The 19,981-nt window shown below is 41.0% G+C and overlaps 1 protein-coding gene and 1 non-coding gene across 7 annotated transcripts in view; both read right to left on the reverse strand.

The window, feature by feature from the left end:
- The window catches only part of ST7 (suppression of tumorigenicity 7), a 309,460-nt gene that overhangs the window by 127,216 nt on the left and 162,263 nt on the right, over nt 1-19,981 (reverse strand). For all 6 annotated transcript variants that reach the window (XM_056117971.1, XM_056117969.1, XM_056117970.1 and 3 more), the window contains exon 2: nt 10,854-10,936. In XM_056117971.1, the coding sequence (XP_055973946.1) occupies nt 10,854-10,936 (83 nt within the window). The remainder of the gene's footprint in view (nt 1-10,853; nt 10,937-19,981) is intronic.
- LOC130027879 (small nucleolar RNA SNORA5) lies at nt 10,039-10,171 on the reverse strand. The gene has a single exon (XR_008793093.1). It is a non-coding gene; the product is annotated as a small nucleolar RNA SNORA5 (small nucleolar RNA).

The following is a 19,981-nucleotide window of genomic DNA, read 5'->3' on the forward strand; positions in this document are numbered from 1 at the left end:
CTCCATTGTATCTGATGGGAGGCAATCACCAAGGAGCACTAGAGATGGGGGCTGGTGGTGGAGACCCAGTTTAGCAACTTGCCTAAGTTAAAGATTCATCTCATTTTTCACTTGTAGGGAAGGGGTACAAATCTGGCAAATGGCTAACAAATTGGCCATTTTATTTATCTTGCAGGAGTAAAAGCTGAAATATTTCTGGATTCCTAGATTTATTCCAGTTCAATAAGACTCCCTCTTCTTGAATTACATGATATATATATAATATATATGCATGCGTATGTATATGGTGATATATGTGTATATATATATAAAACACTTTTCTTTGTAAATTGAGTGGACCTTCTTATATCCTATACCACATCAAAAAATGCTTCAAGTATCCCATATAGCAGCACCCTTAGTAATTCCACATCAATCCCATTAAACCCATGGAAAAATACAAAGATGCCATACTGGAAATTGGCAAAGTTCTTGCTAAACTCTAATTGGTAAAGCGTTTCCTAAGGACTGAAGTAGAATTGGAAATCACAGGAATATAGAGACAGTGATAGTGGCAATTAAAAAGGAAATACAAGACTTTCCGACCATCTACTTTCAAATGGAAAAACAGCCAAACTGATACCAGCTCTGAGTCTTCCCAAATATATCTGGAGGTAAACAGTTCTTTGACAAGAAGAAATCTTCTGGGCTTAAACAAGATAACCCAAGGCAGTTGACACAAATTGGAGTAATAGACACAACAATCCTTCTAGCTTCCTGACAGAATTCACATGTATATTCTTTCTTCATACCCACTGAACCTTTCAAGTCCCCCCCTCCCAAAGAATACCCTTCCCCCCTGTACTCTGGACCTCTGTGTGTACATATGTGAAGAGATATAGTTTAATCCATATCTGTTCCCTTGAATACCATGGAGGGTGGCTATGGGAAGGGTATTCAGAGATTTCCACCACCCCTTCCATGGTCACCCAGAGCCAAGGCTTTAAGGAAAGAAAGAAATGGATCTCTTCCGAACACAGGGGATTGCCCTGCCACAGAGACAGGGGGGATGGGGGGATGGGGGTGGGAGGGATATTATCCATGGTGGTGGAAAATGGGCACTGGTGGAGGGATGGGTATCTGATCATTGTATAATTGAAACCAAAGCACAAAAAATTGTAAATCTACAACTTAAAAAAAAATAAAATAAAATAAAGGGGGAAAAAAAAAAGTAAAAAAAAAAAAAAAAAAGAAATGGATCTCTTCCAGGAAACAGTAATTAAACTATCCCCACCTCAGAGTCTGTGCAGTCACAAGATATGATTTTTCCATTTAGTGTTGATCACTGAGGCCTGGAGCACAGGGTATTGGATATGTAATCCATTGAGGGGTGTGAGAAGTCAGCCCGTGCATGCACCCCAAACTGTGCTGGTTAATCCTGTGACCACAGCTATTTTTCAGGGCCCTCTTCTCCCTGAGATTCTGATTTAGTTGGTCTGACCTGGTGCTCAGAATCTATCATTTCAAAACAAGCCCTCTAAAGAATTCTAACACAGTTAACTCACATGCTCACTGGGTCTCTGCATCCAACTTAATATTTCTAAGTCCTTTCTGAGACATTACACAGTCACATCACGAAACAGAGATCAGAGCTCCCTGTGGAAATTAGTTTTCATTATAGGGGAGACAAAAAAGATAAAGGACACAAAAATAAAATGTAATTATAGGGCCAGGGATGTAGTTCAGTGGCCAAGTACATGCCTGGCATGCAGAAGAACGAAGTTTGATCCCTGGCGCTAGAAAAAAAAATGTACAAAGTTATGCTAAGTGCTGGTCCACGTTCTAGACAGGCCAAATTAGTGGCCAGCAGGATAATCAATCACTTCTTCAGAAAAAGTTGTAGTCTCATGTCACCTCTCTCTCTTTTTCTGCTCCTTCTTTCCCCCTTTACTCAATCCCTGATCCACTTCTGTGCGTCTGTGGAAATGCAGCTGGAGAAGCACAGCCGTGACCCACCTTCACAGCTAACACCTTTATGAGAGGAAAAGCAGGAGAGCTGCTGTGTGCTCAACTCCACCTTACCTAGCCAAGTGATCTGAGCAAGTCAGAAGCTTTCTGGACACTTAATCCTCAGGTCTTAAATGCTAGTTTAAAATGAAATAGTTTCGGAGCTGTAGCGATAGCACAGCGGGTAGGGTGTTTGCCTTGCACATGCCCAACCCGGGTTCGATTCCCAGCATCCCATATGGTCCCCTCAGCACCGCCAGGAGGAATTCCTGAGTTCAGAGCCAGGAGTAACCTCTGTGCATTGTGGGGTATGACCCAAAAAGCAAAGAAAATAAATAAATAAAAATAAAATGAAATAGTTTCAGGAGACCTCAGCCCCATGAATGCATGATTTTCTAGTTTCTCAATGTGCTCAAATATAAACTAAAAAACAAAAATAATAAAACGATGCGTTTTTTTTTTTGCTTTTTTGGGGGTCACACCTGGCGATGCACAGCAGTTACTCCTTACTCATGCACTCAGAAATTGCTCCTGGCGGTGCTCGGGGGACCATATGGGATGCTGGGAATCAAACCCGGGTCGGTCGCGTGCAAGGCAAATGCCCTACCCGCTGTGCCATCATGCCAGCCCCAAAACAGTACATTTGTTCTTTTTATCCTTCAGAAAGACATTTCTTTTTTTTTTTAATTTTTATTAGTGAGACACCATGAAGTACAGTTGTAGACTTACAAATTTTGTGCTTGGGTTTCAATTATACAATGATCAAATACCCATCCCTCCGCCAGTGCCCATTTCCCACCACCACAGATCCCAGTATCCCCTCCACCCCCCCCCATCCCACCCTGCCTCTGTGACAGGACATTCCCCTCTGTTCTCTCTCTCATTTTGGGTGTTGTGGTTTGCAAAAGAGGCATTGAGTGATGATCATGTTTGATCGATAGTTTATTTTCAGCATGCTTCTCCCATCCTGAGAGGATCCTCCCAACACCCTTTATTTGGTGCTCCCTTCTCTATCTGAGCTGCCCAGAAAGACATTTCTTGACAAGCATCTCTCTCTCTTCTCTGTCTCTGTCTCTCTCTCTGTCTCTCTCTGTCTCTCTCTCTCTCTCTCCCCCCCCCATCCTTTCCTCTCCCCCCATCCTTCTCTCTTAGTACCTAGTCTCCTAATAAATCTGACAAGGCTGAACTGAATGAGCCTCAGTTACCTCCTCACCCCCCAACCCCACCCCAAGGTCTGCTGACTTCCTTGCCAAGTGGTTCCCAAAACATCTCTCTCCCTCCTCATCTGAGAGCCAAGAGACAAGTGCTTCAAAATAGACCTGCCAGCATTCATATGCTGCTCACCACACTCCACAAGTTCTTTCAATCAAGCTTCCTGGAGTTTCTTTCACTCCAACTCCAAGATTACCACCATTGGGGTGATCTGCGTGTCTATTGCTGTGTCAAATGCAAGTCAAGTTCCTTCAGTGACTGAAAAAAAAAAAAAAACTGAAAGGTGCCATAACAATTCTTCAGTCCTGTTCCCTGATGAACAGGAGGGGAAGGAGGGCATGAATGGAAAGACTAGATTCAAAGCTCCCTATTTTTCTGCTATTCAAATAACTTTCTGTTTATACTTTGAAGCAATAAAAAAGTTGGTTACAGCTATCACTTAAATCTTTGGTGAAAATGAAATAAAATAATATATGCTAGTACTTGGCATAAAGTGAGAAAATCAATAAATGTATCTTTAGTTACACATGATTCTTACCTGTGTCTTTCTTGCTTTCACCAAGATATAATTATTTGACATCTAATCCATAAACTATCGTGAACACATTCTTATGTGCACTATTCTAAGTTTCTCACCTCCCTATTATTGTCTGGGCCATGCCCAGCAGGGCTCAAAGGCTACTCTTGGCTCTGTGCTTGGAGGTTGTCCTGGCAGTATTCAGAGGTCCATGTGGTACCAGAAATCGAACCCAAGTTTTCTGGGTGAGCTGAGCCTCATTGAGCTATCTCTCCCACCTCCAATTTTCTCCCTTTGTGTTCCTGATTATATTTTATAAATTATGCTCTGGATATCTTTTTAATATACTTCAATTTCATACATACGTGCTCCCTGGTGGTTTAAGAGTATGTCTTTATACATATCAGTTGATAGTGGGCTTTATATATGAATATGAGTGCCACATTTATGATTCTCTTCTGTTGGTGTTTGGCTATACACAGCTGTACTCAGGGATCACTCCCAGTGAACTCAGAAGACCACATGTGCTGTAAAGGAATCAATGGGATCAAACCTGGATCAGTCCCATTCAAGGAAAGTGCCCTACCCACTGTACAACCCAAGCATTTAGGCTATTTTACCAACATATTTTAGAAAATTAAGAAGAGTGTTTTCTCGACATATGTGACTTACTCTGAAAAGCATAAACAATGCCCAGAAATCATCTCCACTGAAACAAATATTGCCTAGAGAGGCAACTTCAAGCAGACTGGGCATGTCCTGGCAAGAGCAGATAAAAGACTAAATTAGTAGTAGGTGTGGATATGATGCCAGGTATTGCTCGTATGACGAGAGAGGCCATGCCATGCAAGCTAGGAGAGGAAGGGGGTGGGGGGTGGGGGGAATGGAATAGAGTATCCTGCAGTGAAAGCAAGGGGAAGAGCTGGCTTTATGGATGTATGGGCACAGGAGCCTAAAGGAAACATGAGGAGCCTAAAGGAAACATGAGAAGCCGATAGCCTAAGGAACCCATTGCTGGCTTTCAGCCTGTGACATTTAGAACTTGCAACGATGGAACCAGAGATACAGCTGACCCACATGCTAAAGGCAACCCCAGTGACACAGCTGCAGTGACCATGGCAACATGCACAATCTCTGGTCCAATGCAACCAGGTGAGTTATATGCCTGCTGAGAGCTACAACCAAGTGTATGTGACAGGCAATCAGTAAAATAACCAAGAAAAGGAAGAAGGGAAAATAAAAAAAAAAAAAGAAAAAAAAAAGAACTAGGAGTATTATCAGGCGAGACATAATCTTCTTTTTACTTCCCCAATAGGAACTGCCAGGTTTGGTGTGGGTGATCCACCAGGTCACCAGGATCTCACTAAGAGGGACTGTGTGGTACAGGGGATCAAACTAAGAGCCCGCAGCACGTAATCTGCCCTGTGAATCATAGCCACAGTCCAATCCCCTTTATATTTAAACAGGTTAGTGTAAAAATGGCAGTTGCCCAGCATTTGAATGCTATGTCTCTTTACCAGTTCAAATGACTTTTCTTCACCAAGGGAAATATCAGATTGTGATTGTTTTCACCCATCTCCTACATCAAATTGCAGAATAATCTCAAAGTCTCTGGCTTAGGCATCTTGGGGTCTACAAACGCCTATTTGTCCTGGAGACAGCACTCTCCCATCAGAGTTCACTGCCTGCCTCTCCAAGGACTGCTCAGGACAGAGCACTTAAGTAATTGCATCTCTGGTGCCAAGAAATAAAGTGCTAAGTGCTTCGAGACATACAGCTACTGTGCAAAGCGCCTGATCAGCACCTCCAGTGCTGCATCTGTGAAATGCCCTTAGCAGAAGGGAAAGTGACTAAACAAAACCTCCTCCCTGAGGAAACATCAAGGCTGGCAAGTCGGAGATCCTGGAGGCTGGACACACCAATGTCGACAGTGTCTAATGCAGGAACCTAAAACTATCCCTGCATTTACTAAGATGTTTGAACAAACTAAAGAGCTAGTTCCACATGCCCAAGACTTTTATTTATTTAATTACATTTTTAGTAAAATCTTCTTGCACCAAAAGTTCTCCCTTGCTCAGTGCTTTAACTGGTCTGGGGTATCGTCTGCCTCCCAGGAAAACCACCAGGCTTAACTCCCTGAGCCAGAAGAGCAGTGGTCATCAGGTATCTGAGGCTGTACCCCACAAGGGGAGCCTGGACCACACAGATGGTCAAAGTTCAGGGAAATCCCTGGATTTGCAGGACAGAAGCTAGCATGTCATCATCTCTACATTAGGAGGAATGTTGGGCCCAGCTAAGCAGAATATGAAGGACATCAGTCACACTCTGGTCATTAATTTCCAGCCCCATTAACCCATACCCAGAAACTAAATAGTGTCCAGCCCCATTTACCATTTCCAGCTCCATTAACCCATACCAAGAAACTAAATAGTGTCCTTTCATTCACTTAGCTACAAAAATATCTGAGAATTTGACCAGGGGGTTGGCAAAACTAGAATAAGAATATGCATATTCTTTACCACTTGAGCCCCAATCAGTTATTTTTTTCAAATGGAAAAAAATTTTTAAATAAGAAAAAATGCAATTTGAAGCAGATATGGCACTGAACTGTTGGATCTGGGTGATGAATATACAGGGCTTCTTTACTTTGATGTATTTTTGGAATTACTCACATAGAAAAATTGAAAGAAATAATGTTATTGAGAATAAAGGAAAATCAAAAACAAATACATACAAGAACAACAGGCTCTGGGATAAGATGGCCTAGATTGAAACCCTGCTTCAACATTTTATCAGCTACTTAACGTGAGGTAGATTGCTTACTTTCCTACTCACTTATGAAGCCTACCTAGAAATCAAAATGAGACAAATATTTGATTACACTGTTATAAAGAATAATTGGGTGGGGGTTGTGGGGGAGGCAGAGAGACAATACAGTTGATAGGGTGCTTGCCTTGCATGCGTCTGACCCCAGCTTAATCCCTGACACTGCGTAATATTTCCCACCACCACTAGGAGGTATCCTTGAGCACAGAGTCAGCAGTTAGGTTTAAGCACCTGTAGGTGTGGCCCAAGCCCCATACTCCCCAACCACCACCAAAAATCAATGAGTGAATTGGGCCAGAGTGAGAGGACAGCAGGTAGGGCATTTACCTTGCACCAATCTGAGGATGCACACAGCCATATGGGATGCCCGAGGTCCAATCCTGGGCATCCCATATGGTCCCCTGAGCACCTCCAGGAGTGATGAACTAGTGAATTAGTTAACATACAAAGTTCTTAGGCCTGTGTCTGGCATGGGATGCCTTTCCTAATTAAGTGACATTCTTTTTTTTTTTTTTTGAGCAGTGCATAGTAGGTGCAGGGATTACTTTCTGATATAGTCAGATAGTTCAATGCTTGGCCTGGGAATGCAGTGCCTTTCCGAAAGAGGAGCCCTGGAGGCCATCAGAGCCATACCCAGAAGAGCTGGAGAGCCATTTGGTGCTTTGGACACAGAACAAGAGGTTGTGTCCAGGCTCCTGAGTGATGTCCCAAGTCTCAGCAGGCAAGATTCATAATTAAGCCAAAATCCGGGAGAGGAATGGCCTTACACAAAATCTACCTGTCCTCATCAGAGGTCTCACTAGCTTCACTGTCATTACCATTCAAAGTGTCACCCTCAAACGTTTCTTTCCTTAATTTTCCAGAACCAGGTGACCTCTATGTGGCTTTTATTTCTAAAACCTATTTGGTCAGTTAAAAATACTTAGAAGATATTTTGGAAAGAAAATATTAAAGTATTATTTAAATGCAATATTGGACGAGACTTATAATATCCTCCCCTCAAACACGCACATGCTAAAAGACTGCCACATTTTCATCATATGCTTGTGAATAACTTACCAAATATATGAAAGCATTTTTCTATTTGAAATTTTTTCAATCTTCTTAACAATATCAAGGTGGGATAAATTATGTGAGAAAATGCTATATAAAATGTAGAGTGAGGCCATGTAAACCAACTCAACTGCAGATAAGTGAGCGATAATCCCACATGTATTGGTTTAAGCTACTCAGCACGGTGCAGTATAAAAAATATTTGTTGAATATTTATCTAACAACTAGGGATATTATCTAAAAAATTAAGAAATTCAACCATGCAAGTTGAATACAGTTTAGAGATTAGCCTAATGAATGAAAGGAAATAACTTTTAGGTATCACCAATTGTTCAGAAAAGACCATAACTTGCCTTTTGCTAAGAACCTTAAATACACAATTTCCTGTCAAACTTCCTGACTGTACAGGTTGGAAGTGGATCTAACTGAGAAACCTGCAGGTGAGCAGATGGGGGGAGGGTGGGGAGGGGGAAGGTGGGAGAGGCATGACTGGAATCTTTGCAGAACTGCTATTAACACTTAAAAATATTTTTCCTGCTATAAAAACAAAAGGATATTGACAAATGATAAATCAAGAAAAGCTTTTCTATTTGAGAATCTCATGTTTGTTTTTTTTTAAAAAAAAGAGGGGGTGGAGGGGAGGGAATACTTTCAGATTTTCAGCACTGGTTAATTCAACCAAGTCAGGATGTGCCTTTGGCTGAAATTCAATTGCAGTAAGGCATAGTTTTGTCTATGGACTTTTTTCAAAGCTCCCTACGCAAGCTAATTATGCTTTCCATCATTTATATGTTACGAGATGGTCTGGAATCACTTAAAAGAATCTAAAATATTCTGGGGCTGGAGTAATAGCACAGCAGGTAGGGTGTTTGCCTTGCATGTGGCCGACTCGGGTTCGAGTAGCAGCATCCAATAAGGTCCCCTGAGCACTGCCAGGAGTAATTTCTGTGTGCATGAGCCAGGAGTAATCCCTGTGCATTGCTGGGTGTGGCCCAAAAAGAAAAAAATCTAAAATATTCTGGTATACAAATTGGAAGAAGGTGGTGGGGAAGGAGAAATGTTAAGGTAGGAACCCCAAACCATAGATTCTGGGCCTGGCTTTGCCAAAAAGTGTCAACATGAGATTCTTAGGAGATTCTTTCACCGTTTTCTAAAGCATTCTTTACAGCAGGGCTGTAGAGATAGCACAGGATTTGCCTTGCATGTGGCCGGCCCGGCCGACCCAGGTTCAATTCCTCCGCCCCTCTCTGAGAGACTGACAAGCTACCGAGAGTATCTCGCCCGCAAGGCAAATCCTGGCAAGCTACCCATGATGTATTTGATATGTCAAACACAGTAACAACAAGTCTTACAATGGGGACGTTACTGGTGCCCGCTCTAGCAAATCGATGAACAACAGGAAGACAGTGCTATAGTGCTACAGCATTCTTACTCTTCTCATGCCCCCCCCCCCCCCCCAGAACAGGGAAAACAGAACTGCGTGCCTGCCCTGCAGAGGCATTTGATCAATTACTCCATCCGTTATTCCTGTTATTCCAATCTGTGTTCAGGGACCAGCTGACATTAGCTGCCTCTGCTTCCCCTCACCCTGGCTGCGTCTCTGCATTGGGCACTGGGCTTTCCGACTTACACAGCTAAGCCAGAGTGGCTCTTGCTGCTGCTCTCCAAATTCCGGCTCCAATAATACCAACATCAAACAGCTCTTCCCCTGAGTTTAGCACCCCACACGACACAGCAGAACAAGATGAAGTCAAATGGCCACAGAGATACTGCCCACTTCCCACCAGCCCTCACATCAGTTTGCAAGTTCTGTCCTGCATACATTTTTTCTGCTTTTTTTTTTCTGGTTCCTTACAAGGCCTTTGAGAGCCTCTGTAGTGTGGGCTCACTTGTTTAGCTTTCATATCAACTCTAGAATTTATTTCTTCTCCCATTTCTTTAATACACAGTAATCACAGAGTTCATTGTCGAGGCAGGGGGTGGGGGAATTTCCTAAAATCTCTTTCCCCTTAAAGATCATTTAATTAACATAATTCTACTGAGTTTTGTTGGCCTTATTTAAGGTCACTTTAAGCTAAATCACTTTGGGCATTACAATGTATCACACCTATTTTAGGATAGAATACTATTTTAATACTATCTTAATCACATTTGTAACTATTAGAAGAATAACACATTTATAACTATTTTAGAGTATAAGGTAATAATGCCTTTGTTCCATTATTGAGCCAGACTTCAAAAATATGGGTGGGGTTTGGGGGTTGAACCAGGCTCGGTGCTTTGGAAGACCAGGCAGCGCTGGGTACTGAACCTGTGCTTCCTTCATGCAAATCATTTGCTCCAGCCCTTTGAGCATCTCCTCAGTCTAGAAAACACTACTGTAAAGTATATGGATGGGTGATTATCAAATTTATATTTGCTTATTTGGGAGAATTTTTTAAAATTAATGTCTGTAACCAAATTTATCCCTGAGGCCCAGAGAGGGGATCAGGGCCCATGAGTCACATGCTGCTGTGGCAGCCTTTTGGGCCAGTGCCTGCCATGCGTAGGGCAGGCACTGAATTTGACACAGCTGCAGAATTTGGGGGAACTTAAAAGGAAATGATAGGGGAATAAAAGGGGAATAAATATGAATAGAAAAATAATGAGAGGAAAGAAGATCAAGGCAAGGAGAAGCTTAGTAATACCACTTGTCTAATACTTAGTATCTGCCTAACACTTAGAAATTGCACTAGATTTTCACTGGTTTTGATTATCTCACATCCCTTTCTAAGTTCCTGTGGATCAAACCCGGGGGTCTCACGCATAAAAGGCACAGGCTCAACCACTGAGCCATACTTCTGGTCCTGATCTTGACTATGGCTTAAATTCATTCTGAAATAATGCTGTAATAAAAAAAAGAACATTTTAGTTTAACTGAGCAACATTTATTTTATAGGATCTTAGACACCAGAATTTGAAGTAGCATTATAGCTTCCTTTATTTTCCAATTTATTTACATTTTGTTCTTCCCCTCCAACGAAAGTATTCTATGATTGCATACAATTTTTTAAAAATATTTTAGAAATATGTGACCTGGGTGGTGAAAGCCTTCTCTATAAATCTGCCCACACCTCTAGCTGCAAGTTCCTAGTATTTTTCATATTTATTCCTAAACATATAGTAGTATATACATATATATACACACATATATGTATATATATACATATATATCTTAGTAATCAACACATTGTTAACTAGGAAAGATTCCACCACTTACCAAAATAAGCCCTGATATTAGTGAGGAAGTGCCTGTCAGGGCCACGTAGAACTTCGGTGTTAATGTGTTCAAAAACATGCTCACTGGAAAAAAAAACAGAGGGAGAAGAACAAGGAATGCATGAGTATGTCAGGAAGACCAATGAAGAGTTTTCGTTCTTCTTTCTGGTGGAACTTTCTCTTTTTAATGATAAAAACTTTTAGAACCATAGCAAAGTCCCAATAAAATAGTGCAGCATTGGTTTCTGCCTCCCGACACTGTTTCGATATTCATGGAGTCATCACACCAACTCTCAGCAAAGCTGGTTACTAAGCTGTCAGTCAGAAAGAGATGTTCTTCTGTGTTTTGTGGGACCAACGCATCAGTCTTTGATGAACTAAGAAGCAACATCTCAACCTTAGAACAAATGAGAAATTTGTTCTAAAGAAACATATACTAGGCATTACAATTCTATGGAGATCACTTAGAAAGGATAACTGACCAAAGTTAGCATAAATGCAGGGAAAAAAATTTTCTGGCTTACTTAAAAGGACATTAAACTGCTCATCAGGATAACTGAATTCAATAAAGATAAACCAATAAAATGAGTATGCACTATAGCTGCCTCCTGACCAACTCCTGCTACCCTTACTGTCAACTATACACCTGATCTGGTACAACTTTAACTGAGGGTCATTTATACATTTTATAAATTCATTTTAGTTCATTATCATTTATATCTAGATGCCACACAAAGCAGATTATAACCAAATCAACAACTGCCCTAAAAGACATTTTGCACACATATTCTCACTCATCACTTCATTTGTTTGTGGGAGGGGATTACACCCAGTCAGGTTGAGAATGAGGGATCATAGTAGTAGAACTTTGATACCATCAGGAGGAAAGACTTTAAGGTTTTGTCATAAACTTGGTTCAGAAAGCAGTCACCAATCAACAGGAATGGAACCCCTTTCCCCCACATTCACTTATTTAACAAGTATTACTGTTTATGAATGAAACTGTTCAGAGAGTACAGTAGTGTGATCCGAAACATCGCCCACCCTCTAAAAGACCCTGGTCTAGCTGGGAAACTGACAAATGAGAAGACAATTATTATTTGTTCATTATTACGATTGTTAAGTACACACACAGAGAATTTTATGAAAATGCATTAAAAAGGTGCGTGTCAGGCTGGAGATCTGGGAAGATTTCCTGGAGAAGGGAACATAGAAACTGAGTCCTCAAGAATAAGTAGATGACTGGTTAAAAAAAACTTTGGTACATATACACAATGGAATACTATGCAGCTGTTAGAAATGATGAAAATTGATCCAAGTGGATCAACACAGAGAGTATTGTGCCAAGTGAAATGAGTCAGGGAGAGAGAGAGAGAGAAAGAGAGAGAGAGAGAGATAAAATTACTGCACTCATTTGTGGAATACAAAGCAAAAGAATGGGAGACTAACACCCAAGGATAACAGAGATAAGGGTCAGTAGGATAGCTCCACAGCTTGAGAGCCGGCCTCACATGCTGGAAGAAAAGGCAGTTGGGGTAGAGAAGGGACCACTAAGTAAATGATGCTTGGAGGGCTCCTCAAGATGGGAGATGTGTGCTGAGAGTAGACTATGGACCAAACATAATGGCCACTTACTACCTGTATTGCAAATTATAACATCCATAAGTAGAAAGAAAGTAAAAGGGGATGTGCCTGCCACAAAGGTGGGGGGTGTGGGGTAGATTCGGGGGGGGGGGGTGTCAGGAGGAATACTGGGATCACTGGTGGTGGAGAACGGACACTGGTGGAGGGATGATCATTGTATGACTGAAACATAATCACGAAAGTTTGTAAGTCTGTATCTCACCATGATTCATTTAAAAAAAAAAAGTATTTTCCACAAAAATAAAATAAAATCTTACCCAACTACCAGAGGGGAAAAATGAATAAGCAAGAGTCATTCTGTCAAAGGGGGCAGGAGAAGGGCTAGAAGTGCCCATGAAGAGGACCAGGGCCTACTCTGGGCACTGAAAAGAGCATGGCCTTTCCACACGGTGCTTGCTAAAGAGAGGAACCTGAGCTACAGAGCCTTCACAGAGCAGCAGCTGCAGCAGGGCATGAGAAGCCCATCTTCCTGGCAATGGGGAGACTTCTCAATATAGACAGACTCACTGAGACCACCACACAGTTATATGACCCACTTTGATTTCCAGGCTGTCATTTATAATCACAAGAGTCTGAATTAATACAATAGGCTCAGTCAACATTCAGAGCTTGACTGAAATGACTCTTACTGCAAGAACAGCCTGAAGAGGAGATCAACCCAGAGCTCTAAGGGTAGGATGGAGCCTGGGAAGAAATGGAGTTTGAGTTGACAACAACAGGACCAGAAAGATAGCACTTTCAGGTAAGACACTTGCCTTACTCATGCAGTCACCCCAGGTTCAATCCCTGGCACCCCATATGGTCCCTGAGTCCTACCAAGTCCTACCTCAGCGCAGAGCTAGGAATAGCCCTAAGTAAAGCCAGTGTGGCCCAAGAACAAAAAATAAATTAAAAACACACAGGGATTTGTCATTTTCCATATCCCAGTTGGTGGAAAAAAGCAGGTATTTTAAAAGGGGGAGGAGGGAACTCAAGCAAATAAACTTCCTAATTGCCTGTCTCATACTGGGCTGCCAAAAATCCTTCAAACCCCTCACACCACGAATAACTGCATGATCTTCATTATTAAGATAAAAAAAATATTGTTCACTAAAGCAGAATAGTTGCTTTGCTGTTCTGTAGTTATAAACACTCAAATTTTTACTGTATACTTTTGGTAAGTTTAGGGGAGGAAAAAAATTGAGCACAGAATTCAGTTGAATCCCTTTCTAAAAGAGAAAGAGAAAAGCTCTTAGAAGCATTTCAGTAGACCTTCAGGTACATTGAAGGCTAGACCACACAACCCAACTAAGTAGGGGCAAGGTAAGGAGACACATGTGAAGAAGTTGTGAGGACAACAGATTGGATATGAGGAAATCAAGAAAGATGTCTTCCAAGAAAAGTATCCTGTCTAAGGCCTATACAGATGAATCAGGAATTATCCAGTAACATCTCCATGGCTGCAGGGGTGAGGCTGCTCAGTGAGAGGGAGGGCTGCCCAGCATTACAGATACAGTGCATGCCTTTGAGAGGACAAGGGGGGGGGGGGGGGTGGTCACAGAATTATATCCTTAGGCACTGGTGGGAAAATACGAATATTTAAATTGTGTCAGGAGAAGTAAATGTACTATTAGGAAACATTCTCTTCTTTCAGCTTATTGCTCTTTCAATCTTGCCAATAGTTCTTTCTTGTCAGTTTCTGTTAAGTAAGGTTGCAAATTCACTCTGTCCTTCCCCACTTACCTAAGGGCACAAGGTAAAAAATTAGAAACCTGAAAAGCCTAGCTTGCACACATGCTATTTCACACAAATTTTCACTTTTCAGAGTTTTGAAAGTTAAAGAACTTGCCCTCTTACTCAGAATGATTCTGTGATGAGCAAACTCTAAAGAGATTCTGATGACCCCTGCCTCCTCTGTTAATATCCTTATGCAATTCCCTCCCTTTGAATATGGATGGGCAGATGACTTGTTTCTAACAAAGGACATGTAAGATACCATCTGGCCAGCAAACCCGCCAGAGTTTCCTCACTAGTTCAGTAATGTGGCCAGATAGAGTGGTCCATGTGGCAATGGGCTGACTACAAGCACCCTCTAGGGGCTAGCGCCAATATGAAACTGAAACTCTCAATCGACAGCAAAGATCTTGACAGCAGCCCAAGAGAGCTTGCACGGAGATTCTCTCATAAAGAAGCCTGCAGATAAGATCACAGCCTAGAAACCTTGATTACAGCCTTGTGAGACCTACAGCAAAGGACCCCTCCACCCCCGCCCCAAGTTCTGCCTGTACTGCTGACCCACACAAATAAGGAGAAGGCAAATGTGTGTTATATTTTAAGCTGCTATATTTATGTCAATTTGTTATGCAGCAATATAAAATGGGCATCACCATGTATAATTCATGAAAGAGAAAATCAATATGGACATCGAATGACTCTAAACAGCTTCAATATGCCCAGAGAGGGAGTTGAGATAAGCCAACTTTAGCCGCCCCAAGAACTTATTTCTCAGTTATTTATAAGGAAAGTGCAATTTCAGCCTCTGCTGTCCTAAGAGAACCTTGTTTCACATGCTTATATATAATTGCATTTGCAAATCTAGTCTTTTAAAGAAGAAACTGGGGTGAAATTTTTAAAAAATTTTTTTCTTCTTTGCTTTTTGGGTCATACCCAGTGATGCACAGGGGCTACTCCTGGCTCATGCGCTCAGGAATTACGCTTGACAGTGCTCGGAGGACCATATGGGATGCTGGGAATAGAACTTGGGTCGACTTCGTGCAAGGCAAATGCCCTCCCCGCCGTGCTATCGCTCCAGCCCCTGAAATGTTCTTTAATATAAAAATCAAGTACTTTACATGTTCCCTTCAATAGGACATATATTTTAAGTATGTCATTTTTCTTGCCATCCATTTTAAATACTTGAGTGTTGTAAAAAAAATACTTGCATGTTGAAAAAAAAAATCCGTTTGGGGCCAAACATATAGTAGAGAGGGTATGATGCTCACCTTATGGTTTCCTAAGCCCCACCAAGAGCGATCCCTGAGCAGAGCCAGGAGAAAGCCCTGAGCACTGCTGGGTGTCTCACAACTCACTGTCATCTCTCCCCCAAAATTAGTTTTCCATCTAGGCACAGCATCATCTGAAAGCTGACATGAAACACATGAGTATTTTTCTCCTTTGCTGCTGCTTCTTCTCCTTTCACCTCATCCCAGCCTCCCTTGAGCTTTCCTACTTGCCTCACAAGTCCCTTGATAAATTCTGTGGCGTTTATCCTTGTGAGGGAAAGAAAAAAAAAGGATGTGTAAGTTTATTTTTAGACCCATTCCTAAGGCAAGAAACCCTCACATATCGTTCTTTCTTCTCCCTCCACCCTTGCTGTTTCCTTGGCAACGTTGCAGGTATACTCTTTCTGCTTTCCTGAGCATCTGGCCTGCTGAGGAGTGAGGCTGAACACGGTCCTTTTTTTTTTTTTTGTAACCATAATCTGGGACATGATATCAGTGTTCAGTCTTCAGAGTTCCTTGTCCCTTGCTGGAGGAAGGCCATCTGTCAAGTCAGGAAGAACTGTCTAGAGCCCCGTCACATACAAGCCTCATTAACCTCAAGGACAAATAAAGCAAAATCTGAGATTATCTGTTCCATTTTATTTACAAGCTTTCTGAGAATGAGAAAGTACACACGGGCCAGGAACAGGAGTCAGGCTTTACATAAGTCCTATGTCTAGTCAGTGGAAATGTCTTCACTTAGGGTTGAAGATCCTTTTAAGACTCTATTTCTCACACTAACAACAGGAAGTAAGACATGATCTGTCTCCAGCAAGAGAAACATTCCCCATGGTAAGTTTACAAAGACACAGAGACTCAAAGAAACACCATCATCCAGGCTCTGGGAACCTTCAGTCTCTAGGAAGTGATTGTTCTGAGTACTGTGAGCACTCAGCACAGAGGTACTTGATGTTTGGGCCACAAAGGTACTTGATGTTTGATGACTAGTGAAGGATGGAGTGATAAGTGGTAAAGCTGTAGCTTACAGATCAGTGAAACAGAATTGAGAATCCAGAAATAAAACCATACATATATGGACAATTTGTGATGATGGACAAAGAGCTTACAATGGCGTGTCTTATCAACAAATCATGATGGGAAGGAGCTGGAGCGATAGCACAGCGGGTATGTTGTTTGCCTTGCACGCAGCCAACCCAGGTTTGATTTCCAGCATCCCATATGGTCTCCTAAGGGCCACCAGGAGTAAGTCCTGAGTGAAAATCCAGGAGTAACCCCTGTGCATCACTGGGTGTGACCCAAAAACCAAAAATAAATAAATAAATGGTGATGGGAAAACTGCAGAGTAACATTCAAACCAATGAAAGTAGATCATCATCTATTACCATTTACAAGACTGTGATGTAAGATATGAAACCATAAAATACCTCAAATAAATCACAGATGACACAATCCTTGATATCAGCCTTAAAGGTGTGTTGGAGGATCTGACCTTGACAGAAAGGGAAACAAATGGGACATCAAACTCAAAGCTTCTGCTCAGAAACTTGCATCAAACAAAAAGACATTCTACTTAACAAGAGAGCTTAATGGGACACCCTGGTGTCCTACAAGAACTACTACCCAAAACTTACAAGGAACCTATAAATCTCAACAATTAAAAATAAATAAAATAATTTTTTTAAAGGCAGATGATCTAAAGACACTCTTCTCCAAAAAAAGACACATAGCATGAGGCACATGAAAAGATGTTGCTAGTTTCTTATTATTAGGGAAATTCAAATCAAACCAACCATTCGATATCACCTCATCCTTGAAAACAACTAATAACCAAAAGACAAGAAATAGGTGCAGAAAATGTAGAGATTGGAATCTTTACATGGTATAAATTAGTGTCACCACTATGAAAAACACTGTGATTCCCTTTAAAAAAATGAAAATAGAGAGGGAGCAAAGATTGTATAGGGTATTAAGGTCTTACATATGGCCAACATCAGTTTGATTCCTTGGTACTACTTATGACCCCCAGAGCACTGCCAGGTGTGACACAACCACGCATGCAACCTCTCCAAAAAAATTGAAACTGGAATTTCCAAACAATCCAGTTATCTCACATCTGGATATTTACCCAAATTTATAAAAAAAAAAAACACTTTGATGCTAAAAGATATATGCCCCCTATGTTACTGTAGCATTATCTCTCTCTCTCTCTCTCTCTCTCTCTCTCTCTCTCTCTCTCTCTCTCTCTCTCCCCCTCTCTCGCTCTCGCTCTTTCATACTATTCAGCTATTAGCTATCAGTGGGAAAGGGGCTTGCTTTGCACATACTGAACTCAAGTTTGATCCTCAACAACAAACATGATCTCCCAAGTCATGCCAAGAATGATCCTTGAGCACAGAGTCAGGAGTAAGTCCAAACACCACCAGGTATGGACGCAAAACAACACAACAAAAGCAGCACAAGCAGAATAAAATAGAAATCCTGGGGCTGGAGTGATAGCACAGCGGGTAGGGCACTTGCCTTGCACGCGGCCGACCTGGGTTTGATTCCCAGCATCCCATATGGCTCCCCAAGCACTGCCAGGAGTAATTCCTGAGTGTAGAGCTAGGAGTAACCTCTGAGCATTGCTGGGTGTGACCCCCCCCCCCAGAAAAAAAAAAAACAGAAATTCTGCCATTTGCAACAACATGGAGTGAACTAAAGGATATTATGCTTAGGAAAATAAACCAAATAAAAAGAGACGAACCATATGTTGTCACTCATATGTGGGATACAGAGAAAACAAGCAAACAAATGAACTAAACAAAATAAAAACATTTGGATTATAAGATCAATAAGTGGTAAGAGGAATGGATACGAGGTGGGTAAACCCAAACTAAGGCAAAAATTGTATGGTGAAAGAGAAAATACTTTTCAGTGTTCACACACATTTTCAGTGTTCACACATATTTTCAGTGATGCACTCCTGAAACTAAACTAATATTACAATATGCTGTTCCACTAACAGGTGTGAGCAACACAGCAACCCCTAGGGAGTTGTAAGAAAATGGATGCAAATGTCACAACTGAATGAGTATAACCACCCAGATGGAAATACAAGTGTGTGATCTCAGGTAATCATCACAGTCATGTGTGCAGGCACAAAAAGTGTGTGTGTGACCCCTTCATCACCAAGTCATGGCAACAACTAAAAGGAAAGAGAAGGGAATGATTTAATAAAATAATTTTAAAAATAATTCTGACTTCAAAGACATGTGGCCAACTTTGGTCTTTCAAGATATAATTATGTTTACTATATGCCAAGCTGTGCATAAAATGATGGGATACAAAGATGTAAGATACATAGTTCTTGTTCTTGTGCAGCTCTGGGTTTTGTTGAAGAGACAGACAAGAAAGCAAATTATAGACAATTAAAATTCTGAGTGTTGCTCTAGAAACGCAGAGTTGGTACTCCAAACTCAGCCTTGATTGGGGGTTGGAGAACAGAAGGTACATCAAGGAATATCTTTCTTTGAGTGCACAGCTTAGCTGAGCCTTAAAGATAGTGCACTGGGACTATGTGAAATAATACCTGTGGTCTCCTGAGGATAATCGTTGGCATTTCTCTCACTGTGCTATTCAGACTGGACATTTTTTTTTAATTTTATGACTGGATTTTATTTTCTAGTTTTTTAATATAGAGTGCTTCAAACATACATTAAAAATAATTACTTTAGCAATGATCAGTTAATAACCATATTATTTATGTTATTACTCTATGCCCCAAACTATTTTGAAGTCATACAAGATATCTTATAATTTTGCTTGTACATATTTCCATGCATATATCTAAAGATGAGAAAACAATTTTTAACTGAAATATTATCATCTCTCCTAGAATATTTTATAATTCTTTTGTATCATAAGGTACTTCAGACTAGACATTTTAAGATTGTAGTTTTGGGGAATTAAAGACTGTATTACTACAGTCTTGGCAGGTGTGACATTACAGCAGTGTACTATAAGACACACTTTCATAGGACAAAAGACAGCTGTAATGAATGTGATAAAAGATGACTGGGTGGTTCTTGTGTTGACACAGAAGTGCTCCAAGAAGTCCCATAGCTGTCACATATCAAGTGGACTTTTCTATCAACTCGAGGAAATTTTGGTCACCAACTTTTCACTTACTCCTCCTTTACTGATTCATAAAAAATTACCAAAGTCTTAATGGAGTGGTTAGGAAGATAATATACTGCAATAATTTGTGCTATAGCAATCTGTTATCTAAAGGGTTAGAATAGAGATAACTACTTAAAAGGATTCAAAGTGTTTCTGGAAATCAAGTGTTTTTCTTGAACAGATAATTGGAAAATATAAGAAGCATGGAAGTAAGAAAGGCAAGACTATTAACAATAGTAATGGAATAAACATATTCTGAGAAACCTCTTAGGAAACTCTTTATACTTACTAATATTAGTCTATTCCCATCCAAAACAGACTTAGCTTTAAAAAAAAAACTTAATCA

Source organism: Sorex fumeus, unplaced genomic scaffold (genome assembly GCF_029834395.1).
Source record: "Sorex fumeus unplaced genomic scaffold, SorFum_2.1 ptg000037l, whole genome shotgun sequence".
NCBI lineage: Eukaryota > Metazoa > Chordata > Mammalia > Eulipotyphla > Soricidae > Sorex > Sorex fumeus.